Source organism: Gallus gallus, chromosome 1 (assembly GCF_016699485.2).
Source record: "Gallus gallus isolate bGalGal1 chromosome 1, bGalGal1.mat.broiler.GRCg7b, whole genome shotgun sequence".
Taxonomy (NCBI): domain Eukaryota; kingdom Metazoa; phylum Chordata; class Aves; order Galliformes; family Phasianidae; genus Gallus; species Gallus gallus.
Genome location: NC_052532.1, coordinates 170349159 through 170364564, shown reverse-complemented (window position 1 = coordinate 170364564; position 15406 = coordinate 170349159). Strand labels below are relative to the sequence as shown.

Below are 15406 nucleotides of genomic sequence, written 5' to 3'. Positions count from 1 at the left end.
CCTTTGGCGGTGAGATGGGTCAGCAGTTCCTGATGAAGAAGACAAATTGAATTTTTAAGAAATAAACATCACCGCTGTGCTTTGTAAGAGCTGTAAAGTCCTGCTTTTGTGAAAGGTAATAGAGAAGTTTATGAAGGGCTTACTTATATACCTTGTCTTTTGGCCCCACAGCCCTTCCTCTGACCTCAGCCCTGTAAAATGGAGCATTCCTGCTATTGTATTTAAAATAATCTGTAATTCCTTGGCCATAATGCAACTGGATGCACTCATCTGTTTGCTTTTTTCTCTCTTCCACAAATATCCTTGTTTGTGTTAAGTAGCAAATCTGATCATCCAGCTCCGAGGAGTTACACAACTGCAAACCCTCTGAGATTTCAGCTGAGTATCAAATCTTGCCCAACACCCCTGCCTTCACTTCTTGGTTCCGATTTTCAGCTCTTTCAGCGTTACGGCTGCACCGTGCTTTTTACATACAAACCAGATCAAAAGGCAAACGAAACACCGACCACAAAAGCTGCATTCATTCCACCTTGCAGGGTTTACTGAAATGAGCCCGGCCGTATTAAATATGAGATAAAACTCCCACAGGGAGCATTAGTCTGAGTGATTCATATAAACACTTCAGTAAGTCAGTCTTGGTTGAGCTCCACCATCAGATAAGGTGGGTAATGGTGCGCAACCAGCAGAGTCACTCTCATTTGGAGAGCACCGCTGATAGAAACATAACTGTTCCTTACTCTAACTGTGAGGCAGCAGGACGAGTATTGGGTAACAGCAGACACATCAGGGTTTGGGTAAAACTGCGTGTGTTTTGTGTGGAGCTGCCTGTTGCGGTGAAGCATTCTTCTGAGCCCTTGATGTGGGCCATCTGGAAAGGAAAATCCGCTCAGCCTCTAGAAAGAAAGCCAGGATTATGATCACTTTATTTTGCGGTTGACTTTTCAAGGGAGATATTCTTATCAGGAGGAGGTCTGAAGGAAAAGCGAGTTGCAGGTATGTGGATTTAATATACGTTGATAAAGGCATAGACGAAGTCGCTTTTTTCCCCCTCTCCAGACTTCACTATCTATTTTTCAGGAGTCATTGCTCCAATCCATCCTTCCTCTTAGCTTTTTGCTTCCATCCACATTCTCTGCACTGGGCCTGATCCTGACCTCAGTGCCAGAACGGCAGCATGCTGCAGGGCAGTGGGACGGAGAAGTACCAGCAGTCCTGGGCTCGCAGAGAACCATTCTATAACGCTGAACTCTTTTTCTCTGTCATCTGAAAAAATGCCACGTGCCAGAGCTCACACCTGCACGCCTCTTATCTGTGACTTCCACAGGGCAGCTCTCTTGGTTTGCTTTGGCCCTGGCTTTCAGGCAGCTCCCCTGTCGCAGCAGCATTGCCAGCTCTATATGCAGCTGCTGCAGCGATGCTCCTAGGGTCGCAGCTGAAGCAAAGCAAGTCCTGGGAGCGCAGATCTGGGGAGCCAAGTTTCTGCAGCACTTCCAGATGTGAAGCAGGGGAGTTGCTTTATCCCGTTTTCCAGATTTTGTTTCATTCTTTTACGACTGTTAAGCACACCATGCAGGCACACTGCGAACAATCTGTACTGTTTGCTTGCACTCAGCTGCGTGTTCCCAGTGGTGGTTGTTTATGTGTTTTCTTCTAGCCAAGCCTCAGCCCAAAGCCCTGTCAGTGCGCTGGGGCAGAAGAGCAGAACAAGTTTTTTTTCCACTTCCCCACTGAAAAGCTGAAAACCCCACTGGAAACCATCCTGTGCCCACTCTGCAGCTCCCGTACTAACAGACAGCTCTGTGGACCTCACAAGGGCAATCCTTATGCTCACTGAACCAGGAGGCAAAATTCCTGTTATCTCTGGGGAGTAAGGACTGCACAGGGACTATGTAGTTTTGACCATCTATTCTGACAAGGAGCACTCTGGTGAGATGCTGAGTAACTTCCCACATGCATGAGTGCTAGAGAGAGGGGGCAGAGGCTGCTGGAGCACTGTGTGGGGAATTTGATCCTCTGGGGCAGTAGAAGCTTGGACCAAAGCCTCACTCTCCATACCAGCACACTGTATTGATGTTTCAGCCTCTCCCTTGCGTGCACCTTTTCTCCCATTCTGTCCTGTCTGTGGTCAAGTTACCTCCTAACCAAATAGAATAGAATCACAGAATCGTACAGTTGGAAAAGACTACTAAGATCACCTAGTCCAACCACCAGCCTGTCCCACCATGCCCACTGACCAGGTCCCTCAGTGCCACATCTACGTGGTTCTTGAACACCTTCAAGGACGGTGACTCCACTTTCCGTGGGCAGCCTGTGCCACTGCCTCGCCACTCTTTGTGAAAAGATATCCAATCCTGCAGCATTTACTGGGGAGTTAAATGGGATTGAGAGGTAGGGGAGAAGGGGTAAGCTGTGAGAGGGACTTAAGAAACAGCGCAGTCTGTCAATGCTTCTTTACAGGTGGTAAGAGATGAGTGTGTTGATGTCCTGCTGGCTGCTGCTCCTTCTGGTCAACTTTGGCTCACCTGCAGCCAGGTTATCGGTGCGTATGCCTCAGCCAGTGTCTGTACAGCCTCTCTGTGATATGCCAATGGATTATCGTTTCCAGCCACATAGGCATAGGTGTCCCCTGCAGACAACGTGGGACTGCAGGAGCTTACAGCTAAGGGAAGGTTACTCTTGCTGCCCTGATAACAAGAGTTTCACAGCATTAGGGGCTGGGCAACCCTCCACATGGCTGAACTGACATTTGTAAGAATGGCAAACGACGACAAAAAAAGTCCTTTCAAGAGAAAAAAAAAATATTTTATGGCCAGCAAAGAAATACTCCATTCCATTTCCCCAGGGAAAACTGTCTTTTTATTCATTGCAACTTAAAAAGCAGGGAAAGAGGAGCTAGATATAGTCTGAAGCAATCTGTTTTCATCTGATGAGCAAATCGCTCTTGGGCCAGCTCAAAGAGATACAGAGTTTGGCAGAGGTGAGCCCGGAGCTGTCTGCAGCAAGTTCCTGTGTGGCTCCAACATGGCAACACTCCTCAGCTGGGGGGGAAACAAACCAGTGGAGGAAAAGAAGCAGGCAACTCCGTGACCATGTGTTGGAACGCCCAGCAATCTGCTGTCCTGCACAACTGCTTGTTTCCCTCATGCCTAGAACTGGCCCTGCTCTGGTGTTGCTCCAACCAACTCACTCAAAGCAAAACCAGCAGCCTATCTATTCTTATGCACACCTTTGCTTGGCTGCCTTGGAAGAGAATTTGCTCTGTTTTGTTGGTTTAACTAATGGAGTAACATCAGCCACAGACACGGCTGTTGCTGAAAGTCCCAGCCAGTGTGGGCCAGATTCTGGCCTTGATTATAGTAATGCAGCTCCGAAGTTACTTCACTTATCCCAGTAGGCTCATTGCTTTTCAGCTCTTTTATCTTCCAGTTTTACAAGATATTTCTGTAGCCTCGCTGGTTTAGCCTGGCTGCAGTGCAAGAGCAAGGATTTTCTGCTCTTATTACCCCGAGCGGTTTCATAGTCCACAAAAACTCCCTTTGATTTCCTTAAATGAGCTGAATGACTTTTGTCCAAAGTGATTTTCCACATATCTGGTGATATTCTGCAATGCTCAGATCAGTGGAAAGAGCACCGTGAGAAGACACTTTTCACTGGGTTCAACTCAACAGCCCATGCTGCAGGACTCATACTTCTTAGGAGGGACTGCCATCGAATCATCTTGATCCATAAAGGCAGAACAATGTGTTTGGGTCAAGAGGAGACAGATACTCATTCCCTCTTTGCCCCTCTGTTCCTGTCACTGATTGTTGTGTGCTTTTTGTTCTTTCTTTCTTCTCCTTCTCCCCACCCCCCCCTACCCCTTTCCCGCAGGAAAATGATATTTGCCTCCTAGACAACAATAAATTGAGACAAAGGTTAAAACATCTTCAAGATTTGCTTTACTTATACGAACTGCAGCTGAAGGACATCCTGGAGAACACTTATCATAGGACAAAAAGTGGGCTCTTCTCAGGCAACAGGAGCATGCAGCACGAGGCTCTTTTACCCGCAACCAGTGGAAATTTGATAGTCTATGACCAAGGTACATTTTGCATGAGTATATGTGGAAGTGTCAGCTTGCAAAAAAGTTCAGTTCTTCCTGCAGTGTCCCTTGTGTCTCATTTTATTCCTGCTAAAATTTATTCAGCTTTTAAAATGTTGAAGTGGGTTGTGTTTGAACATGCAGTCAGGTACATGGAAGGAGAAGGGCAGGCTGTGGCCTTGATGGCACGAGGCTTCCCTGGGGCTGGATTCACCCGGCCCAGCTTTAGGCAGCCACCACCCAGCTATCACCTGCTATCTGCAGCTAGGTTTTCACCCAGAGACTCCAGTGCAGAGGAAAAAGCATGTTGTAGCTCTTCTCCATTGGACCTGCTTTAGACATGTGCTTTAGGAGAAGATGGGATGCAGGCACTGAAACCTGTCTGAAAGAAACCAGCATCCCTGTTCTTCATCACTTCTGTTGTGTGCTGACACACAGGCATGCTGTGTCTCTGGCTGTCATTTTGATAATACTGTCATAACTTGAATCATGGCCTGTGGCCGTGATTTTATCCTTGGTGGGCATTACACTAAAAGTATGAATCCCTTCTGGAGACGGTCACACAAACTCACCCTTCTAGCTTTAGAAATTGTAGGCCTTTATCCAGCCCAGAGTGCAGCTGAGGTTAAATTTCCACATGGAAATTTAGTACCACTTGCAGTGAAGCTAGATCTCTGTCGTTCCGGGAGTCTGAGGTACGCAGAACAGCTGGGCCCAGCCAACTGCCCGTGCCATTCCCTGATCTCTGCACAGCTCCTGCTGACAGAGCCAGCCCTGCTCCCACATTCTACGTGCTGTAGCCCCACCTGAGCTGCACCTGTCCCCGTCTCACTGGATATTTGGGAATGACTCCCAAGGCTCTGAAGCCCTGCTCTGGAAGCCAGCATTGCTAACACCTTTCTGACCTGTCTGCTTTGGCTCTGCGGGCCTTGCGGAGGTGGCCAAGGGTCCTTGTCCCATTTCTCTCAGCGATGCCCTCCCCTTGCATTCCCTCATGTAACAAACCGATGCCATTCTGCCCAGATTGTTCTGCAGTGTATAATAGGAAGAAGACCAAAAGTGGCTACTACCGGGTCAGGCCCAGGGCAGACCGAGAGCCTTTCCTGGTGTACTGCGACATGTCTGATGGCGGTGGGTGGACTGTAATTCAGCGACGGAGTAATGGCAGAGAGAATTTCAACAGGTAGGTGCCTTGAGGTCCCATCAACAGAACCTTCAGTGAGACCCCCAGTGCCCACATGGTGGCAAAACCCAAGGATTGGGAAGCAGGATATGCAGTGTTAGGGCGATGTGTGGGTATATATTGGTAACAGGAGGCCATTTTCAAGATGGATTTAAAATGCCTTTTCCATGGTTGTCTGCATTTGAGAGTGTATGTGCATGCATATTTGTATCAAGCAGTTCAATTGGATAGGGCCTATAAAGATCATCCAACTGCCTGACCACCTCGGGGCTAACCGAGAGTTGAAGTGCATTATAAACAGGACTATCCAAATGCCCCTTCACCTGTTCCTGTGTTTGACAACCCTTAGGGTAAAAAGTTTTTTACCTGGAAAAAAAATGTCCCCATGAAGATTCATTATAGCACACAGAGTTTTAGGGCACGTCCAGTGTCTCTTAAATCAAGTGCAACCCATTGTAAAGCTACATCAACTGGCTCTAAGCCAGCCTGCCCAGAGGAGGGTAGCTCACGAGCCATGGTGGTTCAACTCTTAGCAAAGGTGAATTTATGTTGGTGAAAAACATCCTAAGGAGTGGCACTGACTACTGAGTAGGTCAGGCAGAATTAAAATCCCCACAAACAACCTGAGAGAGGGAATAAAGACAGAGTTAATTAAATTGGAAATATCGGTACATAGGAAGTATATGTGAATATCAAAGACAGCACAGAAATAACAGGAGGTTTTAAGTTACTGAAATGATTAGAAGTATGTAATAACATCAGATTTATCTTAAGAACAACAAAGCTAGAGGATTCTGGTGGAAAATAAGTATGTATCTTTAAAGGACAAGTTGCCACAAACAGTGACGCTGCAAAGAAACAGAAGTGAGAGTGGTCAGCGAATTAAAAATAGGTTTAAGTGGAACAGGAACACAAAGCAGATCCAGATGCTTTCCTTCCAGCTTCATCCAGAAGTTTTGGTTTGCAGCTTCTGCTCATTTTCAGATTCTCCACTCTATCACTTTATTCATCCAAGACTATTGTATATATTAGACTGCACGTGTCACCAACTGACCCCTGTTAAGCCCATATGCTGAAATTCATATTTGTATCTGCTGCAGGAAGTGGAATGATTACAAACTGGGATTTGGGAAGTTCCAGGGCAAGAATGATGAGTACTGGCTGGGCAACGACCACATCTACGACCTGCTTGCTAGAGGTGCAAGTATTCTCCCTCCACAGATTTTTCCAATCCACCTGAGATAGTTCATCTAACAGGAGTCCACTTTGTGCTTAGGAGAGAGCTCATTAAAGATTGACCTGATGGACTGGCACGGGGAAAGACGTTATGCAGTATACGAAAACTTACAGCTCACCAATGAACAGGTAAGAAATGAAGAGAGCGATGACCTCTTGTTTTATCCACACAGCGTCAGTCTTCAGCATCAATCCTCTACTAAGTGCTACAGGCACAGAAAGGCCAAGGACAGGCAGATCGCTGTACTTTCATGCTTGCATCCTATCTTTAGACAGCAAACTGCTCGATGCAGGGGCTGCACCTCTGAACCACACGTGTAAGTAGCCCAAACACCCTGCATGGACCAGGTCTAGTCCCACCTCCATCGTTGCTCCAGAAATGCTATCAGGAAAATTCCACTCCACAGAAGTAATCATCCATCTCATATCAAATGTTTCTCAGAACTTCTTAGCTGTACACAGACAGTTCTATCGAGGATTCCTGAGAGGACAGGTCCATTTGGCTAAAAAGCAGATGACTTTTAGGTCTTAGAGGAGAGAAAATGCTACAGGTGTTGTTCTAATCGAACCATGACCAGTTTATGAAAGCACCTGCTTGGCAGTTTCCTGCAACAGGTGTTGTGATCAATGAGCCAGGCAGAGCTTTCCAGCTTGTTGCATAGTGTATCATATGATTCATGAAAATCAATAAAACCTGAAGCCCTTTGTATCAATGCTCATATAATAGAAGGGCTACTAAAATGATGAAGAGACTGGAGCATTGCTCATATGAGGCAAGGCTGGGGGAGCTGGGCCTGCTCAGCTTGGAGAAGAGGAGTATCAGGGGGAAACTTATCCATGTGTATAAATACCCGGAGGGAGGGTGCCAGGAGGATGGGGTGAACTCTTCTCAGTGGTTCCCAGCGATAGGACAAGAAGTAGCTGCCACAAACTGAAACATGGGAAGCTCCATCTGTACACAAGGAAAAACTTCTTACTGCATGGTATGTGACACAGCACTGGCACAGGTTGCCCAGCATGTACATGGGGTCTCCTTACCTGGAGATATTCAAAAGCTGTCTGGACACAGGTCTGCATAATGTACCCCAGGGAACCTGCTTGAGCAGGGACCAGATGGTCTCCAGATGCCTCTTTCTGCCTCAACCATTCTGATATTCTGCAAATCATGAGGCCAAAAGTCACCTGTGACTTCAACAGCCACTTATTTGACAGGGGATACAATGGACAGAGAAAATCTGATCTCAAAAATAAGAGCTGATATCAAAGACACATTTCACACCCCATTGTAGGACAACTACAGGTTATGGTTTGGCACCTACTCCGGTAATGCTGGCGACGCTCTGTCTGGTGGGAGCAGTTTTGAAGATCAGTGGTCAGCCTCCCACAGAGGGATGCAGTTCACCACATCCGACAAGGATCACGATCGATTCCTGGCAGGCAACTGTGCATTGGAGAGCAGTGGCGGTTGGTGGTTTAACAGGTATGGAAAGCAGTTGATTCTACGCAGCCTTTGGAAGTATGAACAGGGTGTGGGTGGCACTTCTGCCAAGAGGACCTGCCTGCCTTGCAGCAGATGGAGGTTGCTGTTAGCACATGCCTCCTCGCACAGCTAAACCTGACGCGCTCATGCCAACAGGAAAACAATCTGCTACTTTTGTTATGAAGCCAAGCAGGACAGTTGCATTCATTTTAAGAAAATGGGCCAGAATAAAAGTTTAGGGGGAGTGACTTGGAAGAAGAGCCTGACTGAAAATTCCTTGGAAGTGCTTTGGGTTATATCCTAAGGAGGAAAATAATCATAGACACTGCAAGAGGAAGCGTGCACAAGTTTTTTATAGCACTTGTAAAGGGGACAGGCTACTCCTTACTCTTCCTGGTGATATAATTTCCACTTAGGTATGCCCCCAGAAATCAGATAGGGATCACCAGCCTCAGGAGCATAGACATCCCACCATCAGGAGTTTTTCTACACTTAGAGCAAGACAAACCTCTTTTTTGTTTAGTCTAAGCCACCACTGCATACAAACTGAAGTCAGTGGAGCTACAAAAGTGTACATCAATAGCTAGATTCAACCTGATGGAAAGACATCCGCATTTTTAGGTGTTAATACGTAGTTACCTATACTTGAGCTGAAGCATACCACAAACCTCTGTTCAGGGAAATGAATCATGTCCCTGGTCAGTACATTCAAAGTAGCCAACAGGTTGTGTTATCCGACCAGGGTAGGTGTTTACTTTAGGACGACCCACATACTTCTCTTGGCTCCACTGACTGCGTTAACCAGTTCTCCGTAGGTAGCAGTAGGATATCAGATATCTAGTTTATCACAGATATATCTAGTGTCTGAACCTGTCAGTGAATCCCACCCATGGTATTTCCAAATGTATGTTGTGTAAAAGTTGTACCTTGTTATAACAGCGCCACGTCTTCCCAGGCTAAACATAATCTCCTTTTTCCCTCCCCTGCGTTGTTCCAAGGTGCCACGCTGTAAACCTCAATGGACAGTACTACAAAACAGGAAGGTACAACGGATCCCATGACAATGGCATTGTTTGGTCTACGTGGCACGGGATGTGGTACTCGCTCAAGTTCTCGGCCATGAAAATCAGGTCTCCGTTCTTTGTTGACAGTGAGAGTGGAGATGGTGAGGATGGTCAGGGCAGCTGAAATCTGCTGCTTTGAAAAGCGAAAAAGTACAGGATGAAAAGAGTTTTGTAAATTAATAGCCAGCTTGCTGCTGCTGCCAATTGCCAACACTGCGCTGCGGTAACTGTAGCTGCACCTGTTCCTCCCAGCTGAGGGGAAAGTTGTGAGTTGTTTGAGTACAGCCAGCCAACAATCTAACGGAAAATGTATGGAAGGACCACAGCTTTCTTTTTCAGCAGTTTCTGGGACTTCATTGCAGTGTTTCTGAAAAGCTCTCTGGGTCTTGAATGATCGAGCGCATTCTTTTAGCTACCTGTACTCCTCAAGGGTAGGTCTTTCTCATCTTGATTGTGATGGTCAGTGCCTGAGTTGTGAGAGCATGAGAACAGAAACAGTGAGGTGATAAGGAATTGGACTTCATCTGGTGTGCCCTCGTTAGTGTTCTAATTGGGATTAGCAACATGTTTTTAAGCAACTCTCTACGGTCACCAACTGCCACACTTTAGTTTCAGAACACGCCTAGAATGTGAAACCAAGCCAGAAGATGGATATGCTCCAACAGCTAACAAGCATCCTGACTGCTTTCAAGTAAGACTACTTCAAAGTGAGCCCCCACAACGTGGGCGATGTTGATGCTGCATTTCACTGCCCCCAGCTTTGCTCTGCAGTGCCACTTCTATAGCATACTGGGGTGTGCTAATGCAATCATAGACAATGCTGGTAACTATATTTAAGTCTCAGATTTAAATTAGGCAGATTTTACAAAATTTAAGATTAGAACAGATATCCTTGGGAGTTCATAAAATGCAATCGTGAGCCATCTCTATGTTCTCATGTAATTTACCAGACCACTTTAGAATTAGCGAATCATAGAATTGTTAAGAGTTGGAATGAACCTCTAAAGGCCATCTGGTCCAACTCTCCTGCAACGAACAGGGACACCTACAGCTCCATCAGGTGCTCAGAGCCCCATCCAGCCTGACCTTGGGTGTCTGCAGGGATGGGGCATCCACCACCTCTCTGGGTAACCTGTGCCACTGCCTCACCAAACCTACTGTAAGGCTTTTTCCTTAGCGAAAGGGAATCAGAATGCAGAAAGTGATTGAAACACAAGGCACACCGAGTTCACTGTCTCATCTGAGTGAAATGAAAGAGCATAAATGACTGAAAGAAATGGAATACTGAAAATTTATTTTTCACAAGTTGTTGAGAACAAGAAGTCAAAATGAACAGTAATATCAACTTGATGCAAATCATTTAATTACCGTGTTGCAAGATGAGCCTTTTTATTTTTATTTTTCCCAAATTACAATTTTTTTAAACAGGTTATTTTTCATTTATCTGCTTTTAGAACGATACACGTTATAATTTGTATTATATAGCCGTAAGTGTGAAATAAAATCATCTGAGTAGGACTTAACGCTTTGTATCTGTTTTTAAACAGTAGGAATTTGAACAGAATTTTGGATGAAAACCTTGAGAAAGCACATAATGCAGGAATTTCATTATTTTGTTATCTCTGGTGCTTAGCTGCTTTCTGCCCTGGGTAGCTTAGAGGGGTCTGCAATGGAAGTTTAATTTCTATGTCTCAAGCTGTCCTGGAGACAATGCAGAGACATATCAAAAGTCAGTGTATAATTTGGTTTGGTCCCCTGCTTTTTCAAGAGGTACATCCTGTTCTCACTTGTTCTACACATCCCAATGATTGCAAAAGTGAACACCAGCACGCAATGGGCCGGTGCTCCAGGGAGATGTTCTCCTGAAGTCCATGCCTGGTGAGACCACATCACTGCCCTCTTCCCAAGGACTGCTGTGGGCCCATCTGGAAAAACCTGCACCTGTATGTCTGCAATGAGCTTGCCCTCGTGAAGAAAGACCTGCTAACAACCAGCACTTACTATTTCATGTTATGGAATCATGGAATCATAGAATGGTTTGAGTTGGAAGGTACCCTTAAAGATCATCTATTCCAACTCCTCAACTGATCCCTTCTGCATTTTACAATGGTAAAATCAGTGCAAAGCTTTAACTGTATGTAGAGAACATCAGGAATTCCTTTGCATGTCACACAATGAGGCAGCCAGTGGTGTGGCACTGAGTGCAGCAAGGACAATTCTGTTTAGGCAGAAGACACAGAGAAATGTGATCAAATTCAGGTTTTATTAAGGCCTTCAGGCAGGCATATGATGCTCAGCTTTCATTCTTCAGGGCTAGGGAAGCAGAGTAAAGAGTTGACTTGTGAAACTCAACTCTGCATGCTGGAAATCAGCACCACCACCAAAGGGCCAGCACTAGTGGTCTGACAGATTGCTTAGCAGCCAATAACCCACCTGATGCCAAACTACCAAGTGGCAGCAGTCAACAAGGCTTACTCTGACAGCTGTTACCCAGTCCAATCCTCCAAAAGCCTCGGGAGTCCATTATCCAAAGCCATTATAGTTGGTCTGCCTTCAGCCAGCACCACTATTTTGCTGCTTCTCTCAGACAGAAAATGGGTCAAGATCTGTCAGCCTGCGATGGAAGGGAGTCTGACTCATTCACTGGTGCCTTAGATTTGTGATGTCCACCTCATGCACTGCAGTCACTGGAGGCAGCCTGATGTTGAGAAGAGGCTGCAGAAAGCTTTAAGGCCAGGTTGGTTGGGGCCCTGGGCAACCTGATCTAGTACTTGGTCTAGTGGGTGGCAGCCCTGCCTGTGGCAGGTAGGTTGGAACTTAATGATCCTTGAGTTCCCTTCCAACCCAAGCCATTCTATGATTCTATGAAAGCAGCAGCTGGCTTAGAGCAGGGCTGCCTCCTTCTGGTGCTGGGAGCCCCTTGGAGACACAAGAGTCACAAGGCTTTGGGCATGACCCCACAGCACCGAAAGCAAACCCTACTGAGTGTTTCAGAACCCTTTTAATCTTAATAAATACCGTAAAATGGCACTAGACAAGTACTAGTTTGATCTGAGGACTACTGTCAAGCTCAAATACCTCCCACTGAAGGTTTTATTAAGGCTTCCTGAATGTTTTTGTGCAGTACATTTGATCATCCATTTCTCCAGGGTCTCCTGCCTTACAAGACTGTAAATACATCTCACAGCACTGTAGCTCTGAAGCCGACAGATCACTGCTTCAGGGCAAATGCGCTTTGCACAGCCAAGTTTACCTTAGCAGAGGGGTGGTAAGTAAGCTGAGAGGTAATTGCTCTAGAGATCTGGTTTCCAGCTCATTTAAGTCAATTTAAAGACCAGCTACATTTGATTAGCTTTGGATTGGTCCTCAAGTGCGGACATGTTCTGAACTGCTGTAAGCAGCACACTGAGCTGACAGTTGATGGGAACACGTTGCTGTGCCGGAGCAGCGCTGGGAGGAGGTGGTGCTCAGCACCCTGACACTCAGGCCTTGAGCTCCAGCAGCAGCTGGAAAATGTTCCATCGGCTGCAGAGCCCAACTCTGGCAGCCAAATGTTGACATCCCACCTTCTCCCAGCACAGCGAGCCCTGCCATACAGATCAGGCTGCTTATGGGGGTGTTTGAAGACTGACAGTTCTCTGCCTGAACCTACCTTCTCTCATCCCATCCCCTGCTGCCAGCATCTTTTCTTTCCTTGGTTGCACCCAGCAGCACTCCCCTTGTCCCTGCAGACTCTGAAGAGGCGGCTGCTCCAATGAACGCCAAGCAAACACCCTGAGTCATTCTCGCTGGCCCGAGCTCTGTCTCTGCTGTCAGTCAGGGTTCGACCCAGCTCTGAATTCCTGCAGCACTGTGTAATCACTGATTTGTAATTTCTGATTTTAAAGCATGAAAAAGAAAACACCAGTGTAACTTCTGCATTTCACCTCCAGGTTCCCAGGGAATCGACAGATGTTGTCAAGCCTTTTTCCTTTTGGTTTGCAAACCAGGTATTCACCAAATAAATATGTTCTTCACTGGGTTTGCCCATAATTTATTTTGTACTTGCTGTAGTAGTAGTATTGTCAATTCACTGACACAGAAAATAAACAGCTCAATAAAGGCAAAGATGATCACAGAATGGGCGGGCGGTCAGACTGCTCCCACTGCCCACTATGGCCATTCAAACACTACAGTAACATTTCTGATGGCTACACTTCAATAGTTTTCTTTGCCCCTCCCACCAGCATGCTCTTTTCTACTATCTCCTGCAAATATCTGCACATCACTGTATTTCCTTGCTATTGGCAGAAGGAGAATATCAAAGCACTGAATGATGAAAAATACCCCCTCCATTTTCTCTCCAAACGTGCAGGATGCGCTGCTTGCGCTTTCACCCAACCAGTGAAGAGAAGCACCAACACATGACACGTTTCAGCAATTACAGCCAATCAACACAGCTCAATAATGACCACAAAAAATGATGGAAATTGCTCCCAGCTTGAGGTTTGTGTTTCCTGAATGGGAAATGATTCACTAATTAGGACAGATGTTTGGAAAACGGATCTCTTAGGGCATCATCGTCTACTAGTAGAAGGCTTTCACGAGTCGAAAACGTCTGGATCAATGGGATTTGTTATGTGTGAAGCATGAAAGGTGACAGCTTTATGCAGCAAAACCCAGTGGGTTACTCCTGTGTCATGCCTTCACTAATACAAGCTTTCCCAGGGTGTTACGTGCGTATTTTTAGACACACACACACACATACAAAAAATAATTATATGAAAGTACTTTCTAATAATTATATAGGAATGCATTCCTGCAAGTCAGGCTTTGGGAATTCCCTCCTCCTCCAAGCAGAGGAACGTAATTCCCACTGCTTCTTCCAGCAGAATCCAGCAGATGTTGCAGACCCGCTCCCACACGTGCCCCTCCTACAGGGTCACGCCGAGTGCCTCAGATCATGAGCTTCTCCATACTTAAAGTACTCCTTTCGTCCTCTTCGTTTGAGCCGAAATACCCAGGGAGATCGATCATTTGCTGCTCTGCCTCTGTTAAGCCAAAGCTAGTGTTATCGTAGAAGGCAAATTCAGGGTCCACCGGGAAGCTCTGGCACTTGTCCTTTCGGTACTGGGCAGGACTCACAGTGAGGCCTCTCTGGTGACTCTCTTTGCCAGCAGAGCCCGTTTCCTTCCGCCACGCACCTTTGGGGTTAGGTGAAGGGCCCCGCTTACTCCGGCTGGGCTCAGGTTTTTCAGGGCCCCTCTCCTGACCAGCATGTTGGCGATCAGCAATCAGGTCCAGCTTCTTCACAGGCGGACATGCCCTGTGGTGGCCTTTCGTGCCGTGGCCCTGCGGTTCGCACATCGGCGCAGTGCCGTGGGGTTGATCCAGCTTTTCAGAGGTTGGGTTTGTGTTCCTCAGTTTTGGCCGCGTCCTGTCTTCCAAGCCCTGGTCCCATGTCCTGGTCCTGGAGGTATAAAGAGGAGTCTGCCGGGGGGTGAGGGTGGACATGCTTCTCTCCCTGAAAGGCCTGGCCTTCTTTGTTTCATGGAAACTGGCTGTTCTTCTAAACTGAGGGTTTCTGTGGCAGCCCCTCTCGCACAACTCCCCTCTGTTATCCGGGTGTTTGAAATGAGCTCTTCTTATCAAGGTCTGGGTGGAGCTCATTGCAGCACTGGCCTGGGAGAATGGAAAATCCAGCCTCGGGTTACAGCCTTCTCCTACGAATTTGGGCTGACCGGCTGCCTGGTCCAGAAATGGAGACTTGATCCTAAATTTGTTGGCCGCTCCCTCCTCTTGGGTTTCCGCACTCAGGGGAAGCATCGTGGTGGCACCAACAACCGTGTCCGTGAGGGGATTCTGAGAGACGTGGTACACCTTGGTGGTCTCGGTCAGGCCCTTCTTCTTCATCTCTTTGAGCTGCTGCTGTGCGAGGCGGTAGCTGAATATCGGAGGGATTATTTTTTGGGCGTTCGGCTGAAAGCTCTCACTTCCAGAGGCATCGTCTTCTTGGGCAAACTGAAGGCTTCGCCTGTAGGTCAGAGGAATGTTAACGGGGGCATCCCCTCCTTCAGTGAAGCTGTCCCTCTGCTTGTTGCCCTGGCAAATGTTCTCCTCGTCAGAGTTTTTTCGGAAGCCGGGGGAATGGACGGAGTTCCGACGCATGGCCGTGCTGCACTTCTGAGCTCTACAGAGCTTCCTCCACAGGGTGATGAGAACAGTGGCAAAGATGATGAACAGGCACAAGGAGATACCTGTGATGGTGACTATGTTGTTCGCTTTCTGGTCTTCTCCTGGCTGGACAGAAGGTGGGGTGGGAGCTTTGACAGCTGTAAGAAAGAGCACAGTCTGTCACCAGAGTTACATTTGTCAACAGAATT

General features: G+C 46.9%; 2 protein-coding genes across 7 annotated transcripts in view; one reads left to right on the top strand and one right to left on the bottom strand.

Moving 5' to 3' along the window:
* Positions 1–823: 823 nt before the first annotated feature.
* On the top strand, positions 824–10567 carry FGL1B (fibrinogen like 1B). Its single transcript, XM_425631.8, has 8 exons — positions 824–993; positions 2458–2539; positions 3871–4081; positions 5105–5264; positions 6365–6462; positions 6541–6629; positions 7790–7980; positions 8979–10567. The coding sequence occupies exons 2-8, from the start codon at positions 2468–2470 to the stop codon at positions 9166–9168; spliced, it is 1011 nt and encodes a 336-aa protein (XP_425631.5). The 5' UTR covers positions 824–993; positions 2458–2467; the 3' UTR covers positions 9169–10567.
* The window catches only part of THSD1 (thrombospondin type 1 domain containing 1), a 30086-nt gene continuing 25001 nt past the window's right edge, over positions 10322–15406 (bottom strand). For all 6 annotated transcript variants that reach the window (XM_015275985.4, XM_015275978.4, XM_046900244.1 and 3 more), the window contains one exon: positions 10322–15355. In XM_015275985.4, coding sequence (XP_015131471.2) covers positions 13980–15355 — 1376 coding nt within the window. In that variant the 3' untranslated portion in view covers positions 10322–13979. The remainder of the gene's footprint in view (positions 15356–15406) is intronic.